The sequence below is a fragment of the Bacillus rossius genome, chromosome 6, assembly GCF_032445375.1.
Source record: "Bacillus rossius redtenbacheri isolate Brsri chromosome 6, Brsri_v3, whole genome shotgun sequence".
NCBI classification, from domain to species: Eukaryota; Metazoa; Arthropoda; class Insecta; order Phasmatodea; family Bacillidae; genus Bacillus; species Bacillus rossius.
In genome coordinates this window covers 51,314,746-51,328,871 of record NC_086334.1, presented here as the reverse complement: position 1 = coordinate 51,328,871, position 14,126 = coordinate 51,314,746, and the positions used below count along the sequence as shown (strand labels likewise).

General features: G+C 35.9%; 1 protein-coding gene across 1 annotated transcript in view; it reads left to right on the top strand.

Annotated features, from left to right (window-relative positions):
• Positions 1 to 14,126, top strand: part of LOC134533174 (cubilin) — a 343,648-nt gene that overhangs the window by 203,951 nt on the left and 125,571 nt on the right. The window contains exons 42-45 of the mRNA XM_063370538.1: positions 1,346 to 1,548; positions 4,258 to 4,389; positions 6,647 to 6,843; positions 7,806 to 7,981. Of these exons, the coding sequence (XP_063226608.1) occupies positions 1,346 to 1,548; positions 4,258 to 4,389; positions 6,647 to 6,843; positions 7,806 to 7,981 (708 nt within the window). The remainder of the gene's footprint in view (positions 1 to 1,345; positions 1,549 to 4,257; positions 4,390 to 6,646; positions 6,844 to 7,805; positions 7,982 to 14,126) is intronic.

Below are 14,126 nucleotides of genomic sequence, written 5' to 3'. Positions count from 1 at the left end.
TTTTATAATAACAAAAATCATAAACAATAAAAAATGTTTTTTATTTACGTATTAAAAATTGTAGATTCTTTTTAAGTGTAGCGAAGCGCACCGGGCACCAGCTAGTATGCTCTAAATTGTAGTTTCACTATATAAAAAATGAAAATTGATTCTGTTTTAATAAATATATTGAATAAAAATATTTATAATGTTTTAAAATTAAAAAAATACTTTAATTAAAATTAATATCTCAATATAGATTATAATTTATTCTTGAATGTTTTAATATTTAAAAAAAAATAGTTTTCAAATTATTGTTTTGAATATGTCGTGTTATTTGCACTTATAAATTAATCAAATGCATAAACATTGAAATACACCAGCTCCTCAAAGTAATGCCCTAATTCGTTCCAGGGAAACAGAGCGCTAATAAAAACAGCGCTAATCAAATACGTTTTTTCTGATAAAAGTGTATATTAATCAAAATAATTTGTTTTCCAATCACAATCAGTTAATTGAGAGCTGTCTACCATTTTAAACAAGACACTACTCCCGATAAAATCAATTTACAGCACTAATAAATGTCTAAATACATTTGAAGTACATCTAATTAAATGTTTTCAATAACATTTTGATATTAAATGCCTAAAGAATTCGTGTACCACTTTGTTTACATAATAGGGCTTGGGCATAACATTCCTAAGTAGGCACTAACAACATTTCTGTGTTACATAATAATAATGTTATGTATAGTAGTTACATGTCACTGTAAAAAGAATTTAAAAAGAATAAACTTAACATTTTCTATTATTATAAAGATTATTTAACCTAATAATGTAAACGTATCTGTTTTCTAAATTTGTGTCTGTAAAGACTTTTGCCACTAGTGCTTCCTAGGCGGCGTGAGGTAAACTAGCCCTGAAAGCTTCTTACTCCAGAGCTGCTGCTGACATGCGGAATGGCTGAACACTTGTGGGCGTATGCATCGGCGTCGTCGTCGTCTGAGATTAATACACAATGAAGGAAGTGAATAGATATTATGGAAAGAGCAAAATATTGTTTGTCTATTCATCACATTGTTAATACCTTGCCTTTTACATATTTGATGTTACATACAGTAACTGCAATTGTCATTCTGCGCGCACGGAAATAAAAATTCACGTTAAAGAAAAAAAGTGCTACTTTCAATCTATGACCGCGCTACTTCAAATCATGCCATTTATTGGCAGACCATGATTCGTAGTGCCTTGGTTATGTCCTTGCACGTAGTTAATGTTTTGTTGACGTTAGACTAGACTGGTCCTGCTCTGTTTGGTAAATGTGTTGAGGTATAATCTTGATAGCTGTAACTTTCCTTGTGTTGCAGCATGTGGAGGGATGCTTTCTGGGCCTTCTGGCTCCATAAATGCATACAACCTCTCTGGACAGGGCCTGCAACCATCCCCATCCAGAAGGTTTGATTGTGAGTGGATCGTGACTGTGCGGCCAGGCAGAACTATAGCAGTTACGTTCGAGCTTCTTGACATTCAGGTGTCAGATACAAACATCTGTGGTGAAGGCTATGTGTTGGTAAGTGTAGCCCTGAGCAATTGGCCAGAAAAAGTTTTATGTAGGTTAGTTGCCTAAATATCTACTTAACGATAAAAAGTGTATATACTTACTAGGCAGTGATGCCATAATATACTGCATCAGTGTCAAATGTTCTACAAGTCTAGGTATAAGACTCAACATTTGTTAGTTTTTGCTTCAAAATAATATCACTTGTCAAAACTGTGAATGTTTGGAATCAGCATTTTTGCTTAGAAGCTAGTGTTCTCTGAGATTTCTGTACTTCCAAATTCAATTTTCGTTATTATTTGTTAGTAGGAATCACAGATCAGCCACATCTGTAATATTCTTTTTTCTTATCAGCATCTAATGTTTCTGGACAAAAATTTGATACTTGCCACAGAAATTTCATGAATCTTTTTTTGTATACCTCATAATCAACAAGGTATAACACACTTCCTGAAATGTTTTTCTGTCATCAAATTCTTTTAATAAAACTTTTGGAAGATGTTCATTTAAAAACTGTTTTCCAAACTATGGATGTAAATAAAGTATTATCTATTTAAATTTTTTTTTTCTGTTGTGTAAAAATATAATTATTGCTAGGGGTAAAGGTTTGTATGGATTAAATTTGTAAAAGTTACTGCAGGAAAACCCTTTAAATAAATATTGTAAAGTATTTTTCAAGGAAATATATTTTAATGAATTATTGAAAGTTATATAATTTTGATGGGGTGGATATTCTTATGTGACTATATAAATATTTTTTTTAATTTTTTTTCTACAAATATTTTTATGTAATAAATTTTATTTCTAAGCTTGAGGTTAAGTTTTCTACTTTATCAGTATGTATTAATCTCAGAATATTCTAATGTTCCTTATGGACTGCTTTGTCGACTGTGGGGTGACTGTGTCGGTTGATAGAAAATGCTGATTTCTGCTGTACACTACACAGTGGATTCAGGGCCAGATACATGTATATGCTTTCCTTTGCGCGGGGCAGAAATTGTGATTAGTGCCCCCCTTCCCCCCTCATTCCCTCCTCCTTCAGTATCACAACAGCAATAAATATACCTGGCATAATTTGTTTTGCATCTGTGTACATTAAAAGCAAAATTTTAAGTTACTTTTTTTTTTCTTTTTTTCTCTCCATAATTACACTGTATTTAAAGAAATAATATTGTGTTGAATTTTCAATGGCCACATAAAGGCATTACTATACTGTTTTTAGTCACTTAGTAGATATTTTATAATTTTTTTTTTTAATATTCACCTTACACTTCAAACTTTTTGTAATATACTACAAACATTTGTCGGCCAACCCTGTGCCCCCTTAAACCAGGTGCCCTGCCCCCTCTAGGTCTGTCTCTGAGGAAATTAAGATTAGGTTTTTACTAAACAGCATATCATCACCTAGTTCGTAAACCTCTTTACTCAGAATTCTCCATTTTTTACTTTTTTGAATTAAGTTTCGTGTAATGTTCTGCATTCCTTACCATGCCTGATAACCTTGAAATTGGTCTACAGAACATAATTCCCATTTCAGAAAACCCTTAAACTTAAGTGACTTGGCAAGCCTTGTATCTCCTAACTTATTATTTTTTATTTTTTTTTTATTTTTTGAATTCTTAATTGTAAAAGGTCTATAAAAGTGTTATTGTATATTAAAAAAAAAAAACATGACTATATGTGGCCATTGCAATATCAGCATTCTTTATTGTATTTAATCTTGGGAGTTTGCATATCTATAGTAGTGATACAACCAGTAGTAAGGTTTGCTACTTAAAGAGACAATCTGTTACAATGATAAATACAGTGGTCAGGAATATCTCATTGAATTATTTTGGTGATGCCCTTACACATAAAATTTTTAAAAGCTGCATAGATTGCAAAACAGGACATGAAGGTTAGTTCTTTTAACCAAAATTTACATAATACAAAATGTAAGTCCTATTACTAGGGACAAGAATAAACCAAATAACACCGCAAAGCATTTAATACAACACATAACACTGAAAAACAAATTAATACACCATTTAGCACCAAAATGTAACAAAAAACTTGAAATCGATCAGCAATTTGACAAACATTTATACAAATTACAAAGTTTTTATATTTAACTATATTTAATTTATTTAATATAATTTATTTAGCAAGAATTTTGTACCGTCTTAAGAAAATCCCACTTTTACTGCACTTCAAGTTTTAAAAAAATTAGCTGTTGACTCAAGCACACAAATTTTGCAGATTTATTTATATTTTTCTGAGTAGTTCTGTTCTAGACATGCTTGTTATTACTAATGATTTTATTGTCATAGTCAAAATGTGACTATTTTGGTGAAATAAGTGTTAAGAAATATTTTATTTGCATGTTTGTTGAATAAGACACTATTTTTAGAAATAATGACGGTTTATAGAAATAAAAACAATATCACCGAAATCTGCTGTTTTAAAAATGAAGTAAAGTTAAACCTCATTAATAAAAACCCTGTTAATACAAAGTGTTTTCACAGTCCTTATAAATTACATAGGAGTTTCAGTGCTACCTAATTTGTTTAATACAAAAGTACACTTATTAAGTAATACAAAGTTTTTTTTTTTTTTTGTTCTCAAAAATCATTTGGCGACTTTAAAAATTTTGAAACAAACCTCTTACTAGTGGAATTCATGTGTAATTTATGTGTAATCCGTTTAAGACTCTCTGTTGACAGTTTATTGAAATATTTTCAGTTAAGAAACGGAGGATCAGTCGACTCCCCTCTCCTGGGCATGGGGAAATACTGCGGCACAGCCCTGCTCCCGGTCGACCAGACCACCGGCAACAAGCTGTACGTGAAGTACGGAGTGATGGCGAACAAATTGGTGAGCGGGATAAAAAAATGCATTCACCTGGTTTCTGTGTATTGTGTTAACTGTGTCAGTGATCTCAGCTGGGACCAGATCTGATAAGCTTATTAGCCCGGCATTAGTTAAGACCTGTCGCAGTTGTGCTGAGTGTCGACTTGCAAAAGTTCTTCGAAAGAAAAAAATTAGTCTTGTAACTTTGGTACTTATGTTCGTCTGCTTTATGATAGGATAAATAATTATAAAAATTAGGAGCTGTTTATAAATTAAAAATATTATTTTGACACTTAAGGCTCGGTCTCATACACAATGTTTATTTCTTTCATTTGCATCGATACTATTATCGAAGGACTATTTTACACGACACCACTGTTGAATTTATATTTCTGTAACAAATATTTTCAAACAATTAACAATAATTATGACAACTTGTGTAACTTTTTATACCTATTATATTGCACCTAGTAAATATATGTTGAAAATATTTTTTTGAGCGCCACAAATGTAATGAAGGTATCTTCATAAAATTTCTGTTTTAGCCCCTAAATAATAGTAATGACAAAAAATGAAAAATTCATGGTGTGTGAGACTCAGTCTTAAACATGTTCAAAACATAAAATTCAGCCAAAAAAATGTTACCACAAAATAACTTATGTTTTAGGCCAGGCTTAACAAACTGGAGTCTCTCTGGTGAACATAAATCATATGTACATAAATCAGTACCTATAGATGGGATCAAAGATATAAAAAACAAATTTGAGAAATTTCATAAGTGTATCACCACATGAAAAACAATTCCAGCAAGAGCCACTTTGAAATGTTAGTTTGAAGTATATAACGTAAGGCATTACCTCACTGTCATGTTGTCACATCTGATTAATTTTATGTGTAACATCTTAGCTCTTGATATACAGCATTTGGTAGGAGTAATTTTATGAATGTAACGAAAATCGCATGCAAGGTAAATGTGTAACCACGGTGCTGCCATCTGTGGCGGATGGCGCAAACCAACGTTTACAAAGCCAAAGGAAAACTTTATAGTATTAACTGGTTAATGAATTTTAACAAGATGGACAGTATTTTAATAAAATTCCTTGTCGAAAATCAGGTCCAGAGCCGGGGTTTAGTATTTTTCAAGGTTTCTTCGTTTTTATTGTAGCCGTTTCATTATTTATGTTAAAATTTCGCTCTGCAAATCAAATGTTTTGATAGTCAACATAGCTGCTCTGGTAGCGAATTCTAGCAGTGGGTGCAGAAACTATGTGTGATTCACATAAAGAAATGTAGCTGAAAAAACACTTTGTGTTTGTATATGTGTGTGTCTGTCTATATGTATATAACACTCTCCATTATTTTAAAGAATTGTACATTAAATATTGTTTCCGAGTTTCATATTATAAGTACCTATTTGCAACATGAGAACATATGAATTTGCTCATTATTGAGGTTAGATGATACAAATCACTGGCGAATACTGAAGTAGTGTTAATGTTATACTAAGTGAGTACTTATGTTTATTGAATATGTATTCTCTTAATAATGTTTGTATAGGGTTGACTATTAGTTCATTTAGACAATTTTTTTTTTTTAATTCTCTGACTGGACTGTGTACTATTTCATACATGAAACTAGTGACATCTGATGTCAGTGTCAGTTGAGGCGCATGCTGCAGTGGCGTGCTAGAGAGGAGTGCTGCTAGAGCTATCAGCTGTGCAGCACGCAGACTTTAGACGGAGGTGGAACTGACGACGGACGTATGCGGAGAGTTATGAGCTAAAGTACTAACTAGAGCTACCAGTGGACACGAGTGGAGAAATCTGCCAGGATTGGTCGGGTGTGCAATGAGTGCCAAGAGCTTTCAGTCTGGCAAATGCCTGAGGCTGTAGGGGTTGGACCATGCCAGAGGTTCAGGATTGCTGTTGTTTATTGGCAAATTACTACCGGTACTCGCCGCTACAGGAAAAGGTTAGAGACTCCCTTCAATGTCAAGTAAGTGCACCATCCCACTTGATGGGGCAGAACTGTTGCAGACTTTAATAGTTACATGATATTCCCATCAGTGTTTTCAAGACGGAGCCTTCCAATTTGTGGCAGTTTTACAACGAAAGTCCGTTAGATGCTGGTGACGTAACATCATGATACAAATTACGTTTTTTTTTTTTTTTTTCCCCCAAGTGTGTCTGCTAATGATTGGTTTTATGATTGCTTAGTTGGTAAAATTAACATAGTAAGTACATTCTGAATTATAATGGTTTTTATTTTTGTTTGCTTTCAGGGGTTCAAATTAAATTTCCAAGAGGTTTCAATAACTTGTAGTGGCCGCACAATGCTTGACCCTGACAACAAATTCACAGTAATAACATCTCCTCGCTACCCACAGATACCGCAGCCATTCACAGAGTGTGAATGGATTGTAGTTGCTCCTGCTGGCGAACGATTACGAATAGACTTTCTTGGCAACTTCGACATAGCGTGAGTAGTTCCACATTTGGCTTGATGATAGTTTTACATTACTGTAACTGTCTGTGGGAAAGAAGGCTTGCCCTACATTTGTATTTCTTCTCATCAGTTAAGGAGAAGTGGTGGAGTAATTTATCGAATGCAGTAACAGACATACAGAAATAGTGATAAAACTTTTTATCATGATTATGTAATATTTTGTATGTGATTCATGCTTTATTAAATTAAAAGTTGGTTGTTATTCCCTCTTTTAAGTACCTGTATCAAATACAGTAAGGGTCAGGGGCACAAATCTGTAGGATTCGCAAGGGGGGCCCGCGCGGCCGAAGAGTCTTGCATGTGGGGTTAGCCGACACGTCATCTCTGGATAGAGTGCTTGTATGTTGTATACTGCACATATTTTGGCCTACATGCGTGCAGTAAACAGAAAACTTTAAAATGTACAGAAAGTTTTCCATAAGACATATTTTTGACATCAAACCCGTTTCACAGTCACGCTTTTGCAAGCGCAGGTGGGCCCTCTCAATGAGGGAGGAGGGGGGTTAGCCTGGTCCCAGCAGGATCTACGCCCATGCTTCATAGGTCACAGTGCTAGAAAAATCAGAATTTTCATACAAGCATAAACAACTTAATTCTGGACCTATTTGAATGTAATTAGTTTTCATGTCACGTATTTGAATTGTTGATACCATCTTACATGTTGACGATTGAATACTAGAATTTTGTATTTAGTTAAATTTAAGTCAATATGCATATTACATTTTAACTTTATACCTTAATTAATTTTAAACTGTTTTAAAGGTAATGTAGGCAATCACCAAGAGATTTTGGCAGACAGCAGTAACTGCTTATCTGTGGTGTATTTTGAAAGAAAAAAAAACTAGCTATTATTTTTTGCAAAGAATTTGCTTAAAATACTGTAAGTATCAAAGCTGTTATTTCTTCATTTTGTGTATTTTTCTTTCTACTTTCAGATGTGGTTATGAAAAACTGGAACTCTATGATGGTGGAACCCAAAATTCAAGGTTGATTGGCCAGTATTGCCGTCGTATGCCTAGTTCACAATTTACTACGGACAACATGTTGTATATTCATTACATGACAAACACTTCTGTCCCACATAATGGTTTTAAAGCAAATATTTCCATGGGTAATAAATTATTTTTTATGCTTATTGAAATCTTTAATATATAGTGTACATGTGTCTGTCCATCCTCTGTAAATAATAAATTGGCCTGACATATTTTAAACTTGTTAGGTATATGAAGAACTCTCATAAGGCATAGGTACCATTTTTGGTACGGTAGCAATAATTTTTAAGAATGGATTCCTTTCATATGACATAGTTTTGTAGAGTAACTTTTCACCTTTTTATCAATATCGTGATGAATATTTCCTTCAGATTAAACATGTAGGAGACATTATTTTAAAACATTAAAAAAAAAATTACTTGTTTATTTTTGTACGATAAATAGATGTTAGCATGTCGGCCATTGCCAAGAGAGTTAGGCGCTACCTGGTTCAGTGTTGCCAACTGTGACCTGATAGTACATCCTCCTTCCCTTATTTATTGATCAATGTATACATCAATTTACATCCATTTAAGAAGCTTCCTACATTTACATACAGTTGATACTGTTGAGACGTTTCTTAGTTAATCCACCAAAGCAACGAACACAGATTACAAAGAACTTCATAGTTTTCATTACTACAAACAGTTATCTAAAGTTAATTGATTGAAACAGTCTTGAGCCATAAATAACTATTACATGAAACACAGGTTTAACTTAAAGTTAGAAATACAGCGACCCAAATGCAGTGAATATTGTCTGATTTTGCATTTGCATTACATTACTACGTTACCCAATAAACATACATTTTACACAAAGTCAGATATACAAGATTCTCTACGGTTACTCTATGTAGTCTTTCAACCACCTTGGTCTGTTAATGTTCCTTTTTAAGCTCTGCCTCTCTAGTTCTTTGGACCCTCCCTTAGAATTAGTGGCTATTTCTGTTTCCTGGTTATCAAAATCCCTAAACCCTTCTGTACTCTCACTATCCTCTGCATCACTGATACTTTCCAAGACTTTTTCTGTAGGCTGAATGTTATTACCTGGTTTATCTAAAATCTTTGGAGGTATTTCGGAACTTCCGAGTACCTGCCGGTAAGGGGCAGGTATAAGGAACCACCGATTCCTCCTGTAACATCCCCTGTCTGTGTCGATTATGTATGATCTAGGCTCTGGCCCAACCTGTTGGATTCGACCATATCTATGTAAATCAGTTATCCATACCGAATCACCCTTCTTCAAATTTTCTAGGTTTTTGACATTATGTCTTTTGTCATACTGCTTAGCCTGCTTGTCTGCTCTTCGCTCCTCCCTTCTCTGAACCTCCCGGGGACTAACCTGCTGAGAAAGTTGGGATGGTAGCAAAGGAAGGTTGGATCGAAGCCTTCGATTCATGAGCAGTTCTGCCGGACTAAACCCATTCTCCAAGGGAGTACTTCGATAAGCTAGGAGTGCAGAAAATATATCCTCGTTTTTTTTAATGAGTTGTTTCGCTACCTTGACCGCTGCTTCAACCCCTCCATTTGACTGGTGGTAGTGCGGTGAGGAGGTCACTGTTTGAAAGTTATTTTCATCTGCAAACTGCTTAAAGCGATGTGACAGAAATTGAGAGCCACTGTCTGCCTTCAACTGTTCAGGAGTACCGAAGCGCGCAAAGACTTCTTTGAGTTTTCTTATTACCACTTCCTCTGATAAAGATGTTATGGGAAAGACCTCAAAAAATCGTGAGTAGTAATCCGTTATGATAATATACCAAGTTTGATATTTGAAAAAATCTACCCCTACTTTTTCCCAAGGGCGCCTTGGAAATTTTTCTTTCAGTAATGGCTCTTTGTGATTTACTCTTTCTTCAACACAGCGTGGACAATTGCGGATCAAGTTTTCAAGCTGAGATGACAAACCTATCCACCAGACTGAAAGCTTGGCCCTTGCTCGACACTTCACAATCCCTTGATGCCCCATGTGAATGAAATTTATGCATTTCAGTTGTAGGCTGGGTGGAATGACAATTCTTGTTCCTTTCAGTAAAAGGCCCTCTCCAAAAGAAATTTCATACCTGAACTGATAATATGGCTGCAAGTTTTCTGGAATCTCGCACTTTTTAGGCCAAGTCCCCAAGGAAAATTCTTTCAATTTTTTACAAATAGGGTCTTGCTCTTGTTCGGTCTGTATGAGAGAAAGAAATTTATCTGTAATAGGATATGTTGTTAGGGTTTGATGCACAAAGGCTTCAACCTCCCGGGTTAGTTCTGGATCATTCTTGCTAGCAAACTCTTCTAAAGGATTTCTAGACAATGCATCAGCCACTACTAACTCCTTCCCTGGGACGTACAGGACCGTGTAGTCATACCTCATGAGTCGGATACGGAACCTCTGAAGACGAGGAGTAAGTTCATCTATAGGTTTGGTCTGTAAAATTTGTAGTAAGGGTTTATGATCAGTTTCCAAGATTACATGCAAAACAAGGATGTATTGTTGGAATTTCTCAGCGCCCCAGGCTAGGGCTAAAGTTTCTCGTTCAATCTGAGAGTAACGCTTCTCAGTGGGTGTAAGCGTTCGAGAACCATATGCCACTACTTGTCGAACTCCCGCTTTTGACTGCATAATACAACAACCTAACCCAAAAGAGCTGGCATCTGCACTCAGTATTATTTGCTGCTCTGGGTTAAAAAATGCAAGTGTAGGCGTTTCTGAAAGAAGTCTTTTAATCTCAGCAAAAGCCTTTGCCTGCGACGGTCCCCAAATAAATGAAGTGTTTTTCTTAAAAAGCGAAGACAATGGTTCAAGTGTTTCAGATTTGTTTGGGAGGAACTGAGATGAAAAATTCACCAACCCCAGAAATCGTTGTAATTCACTTGTGTTAGTAGGCTGAGGAAACTCTAACAACGACTGAACTCTTTCTGGGTCCACCGAAATCCCTTTGGATGTCAACACGTATCCCAGGTATTTGACTGCTGTTACCCCAAACTCACTTTTCTCTTTATTTATGGTTATCCCCTCAGTTTCCAGTCTACGTAAAACCTCTCTCAATGTAGCATCATGTTCGGAAATAGTAGAAGCATAGACAAGAATATCATCCATGTGGAATAAAACCCCTTGAATGTTTTCCAGAAGCTGTGCAATTTTGCTTGAAAAATACTCCGGAGCACATGCAACGCCAAATGGCAGTCTTTTAAATAAATATCTACCAAACGGTGTAATAAAGGTTGTGAGAAGCTGACTATCCTTATCTAAGACCATTTGGTAGAATCCTGAATTGGCATCCACTTTAGAGAAGTATTTTGCTTCTTTTAGCATTGCTAGTTTAGTTTCTACGCTAGAAATTGGGAAATGAGGTCTACAAACACTGCGATTTAACTCTGTGTAGTCACCACATAAGCGAACTGTATCCCCTTTAGGGACTACTACTATGGGTGCTACCCAATCTGTCGGTTGAGTAACTGGCTCAATAATATCCATTGCTATCAGCCTGTCCAATTCCCCTTTCAATTTACCTTGCAATGGTATGGCTACTACCCTTGGAACGGACTGAACAAATGGTTTTGCACCCTCTTTCATCACAATTTTTACCTCTCCTTTCATTTTGCCTAATCCCTTAAGTAACCCTGGGAACTCTATCGGGATTTTAACCTTTGTGTGTTCCGAATTTGGGTCTACATAACCTTCATCATTTACGTTAGAAACCTCACAACAATCACCTCTGAAGTATACAATACCCAACCTTTGCAGACAAGCTCTACCCAATATTGCAGTTTGCAGCCCTGAAATAACAAACACCTTACATCTACTTTCTTGACCCTTCGTTTGCAAGAGCAAATCCAGAAAGCCAAGAACATTTAACTGGTTGCCATCTGGACCAGAAATTTTCACCCTACTCGTTTTAACAACCTTTAAGAAATTCTCTGGCACAACTGAAGTAGGAACACAACTAATGTCTGCGCCTGTATCTATAAGAAAGTCTACTGACATTTCGAAATCAACTATTTTCACTTTAGTGGTCCACTTGTCTATCACTCGACCTAGTGAATTTAGCCATAATCCTTCTATAAATGTACCCTCTTGCCTCTCATTCTCATCTCTATCCCTGTCTGAAACTGTAAAGACTTTACCCCGTGCTGGCTTCACCCCGGCTTTGCATACAGAAGCCCAATGCCCTAATTTATCACAATTGAAACACTTAGCTTTACGTGCTGGACACTTCATCCTCTCGTGTGCAGGTAATCCACAGAACTGGCACCGAGTTTCTTCTGGATGTGTCGGAAATCTGGACCGAGACGAGCCTTGTTGAGGAGAAACACTGCGTTGATTCGACGAACGAATTCCCTTATGGATCCTGTTGACATCACCACTGTATTGCTTCTCCCGATGAAGCACTGATGACTGCTGTGACTGAAGCTCTGCTTGTTTAGCTGCCAAAACCGCCTCTTCTAATGTCAGTTTTGAACGTAGTTGTAACTGCTCGCTAGTCTTCTTGTCCGCCATGCCAACCACTAACCTGTCCCGAATAAGTTCATTTTTAAGGTCGCCATAATCACAGCTTGCAGCCAAGGTGTGCAACGCCGTTACGAATTCACCAACCGATTCACCTTGAATCTGAACTCGAGAATTAAATTTGTATCTTTCAAAAATTGTATTTGTTCTGGGTGTGAAGTACTCACGAAACTCTTTCAACGCTTTTTCCAATGTGTTCGGCGTCGGGTGAAACTGTGTCCATATTTCCTCCGCACGTTCTCCCAACACGTACAGCAATAGATCAACCTTATCTTTTCCCCGTTTAGAACCATGCCCCGACACGGACATATACCGCAAAAATCGTCTTTCCCAAGCTGGCCATGCTGCCGGCTGAGTGAAGTCCATTGGCTGTGGTGGTTGAAGATTGTTTACTCGCCCAGGCGGCGAGGCCGCCTCTGACGCGTCGCTATCCATACTGATTTATTATGTAGTAACAGGTACAATGAATAAACCCCGAGCGCCTCGAAACACAACGGAAACATTAACGCTGTTTACCGCTGCCACCATGTACGATAAATAGATGTTAGCATGTCGGCCATTGCCAAGAGAGTTAGGCGCTACCTGGTTCAGTGTTGCCAACTGTGACCTGATAGTACAATTTTTTTGTGTTAGCAGTGTTTTGATGAGATACATCTCTTAGCTTGTGCAATGCTAGGTATTTCATTGTTTTTTGCATGCATTCATTGCATGAAAAAAATGCAAAATTGCATTTTGCATTCATTCTTCAAATATGTATTTATTTTTTTCACTTGTAGTCTAATATTGTAGCTGTGTAAGGGACATAAGTTAATCATAACATGAGTGACAGTTGAAACATGAAAAAGTAGAGTAATTTCAGAATTCCAAAGCAGTATGAAAAATGAGCAGAGCACTTCCACACAAGTCACTGCTGTGATTCATTGTTCCTGCACGGTGCACATAGTCATGGAGATGTGATAAAAGCATGTAGGCTTGCTCAAGAAGCAAGTAAAGATAGTTAAGTTACTGGACTACTGAAAGGAAAAGTTAAAACCTCCACTACTCAAATCCCAGCTCATATTTTTTTTTACTTATTTCATTCCAGAGATAAGTTAGTTTATTTAAAATCATAAAGACTCTAGTCGATACTTTAAGATATCAGATTTTATAATGTGCTCAGCCAGAAAGTATATTTGCATAAGCTTTGATCAGTTTAGAGAATTTTTGGGGGAATCATAGAAAATAGCTTGCCTTGAAATAACTATTTTACTTCGTTATTTTCCCAAGTCATTCATTGCTAAGCCTTCGTAATTTATTTTACTGCAGGCTGCAATTTTACAAAATTAGAAATAAATAATTTGGGTCAATTCAGCAAAACCATTAAATTTATACTTAGTGCATATTGTAAAAAAATGTTTTATATGTAGGATTGCAGTTCTTTTCCCCCACATTAGTGATTAAAACACAATGTCCTTTCATGAAGGTGTTATGTGGGCAGTTATGTATAGTATGTATTTACTTACATAAATTGAAAATTTCACTCTAAATCATTTGTATTATTTTGCTATGCTTGTCTCTAATATAAGTTTACTTTTTTTGTTTGGGTCAAAGCATTACAAATAAGTACATAAAAAAAAGGTTTAAGTACAATATCCATTGCAAATTCCCGTACATAAAAATTTTATTTGATTGTTTTTTTGTTTTTTTTGGTTTGAAATTTTAACCATCACATAGAAGCTAGCAACCTTTCAT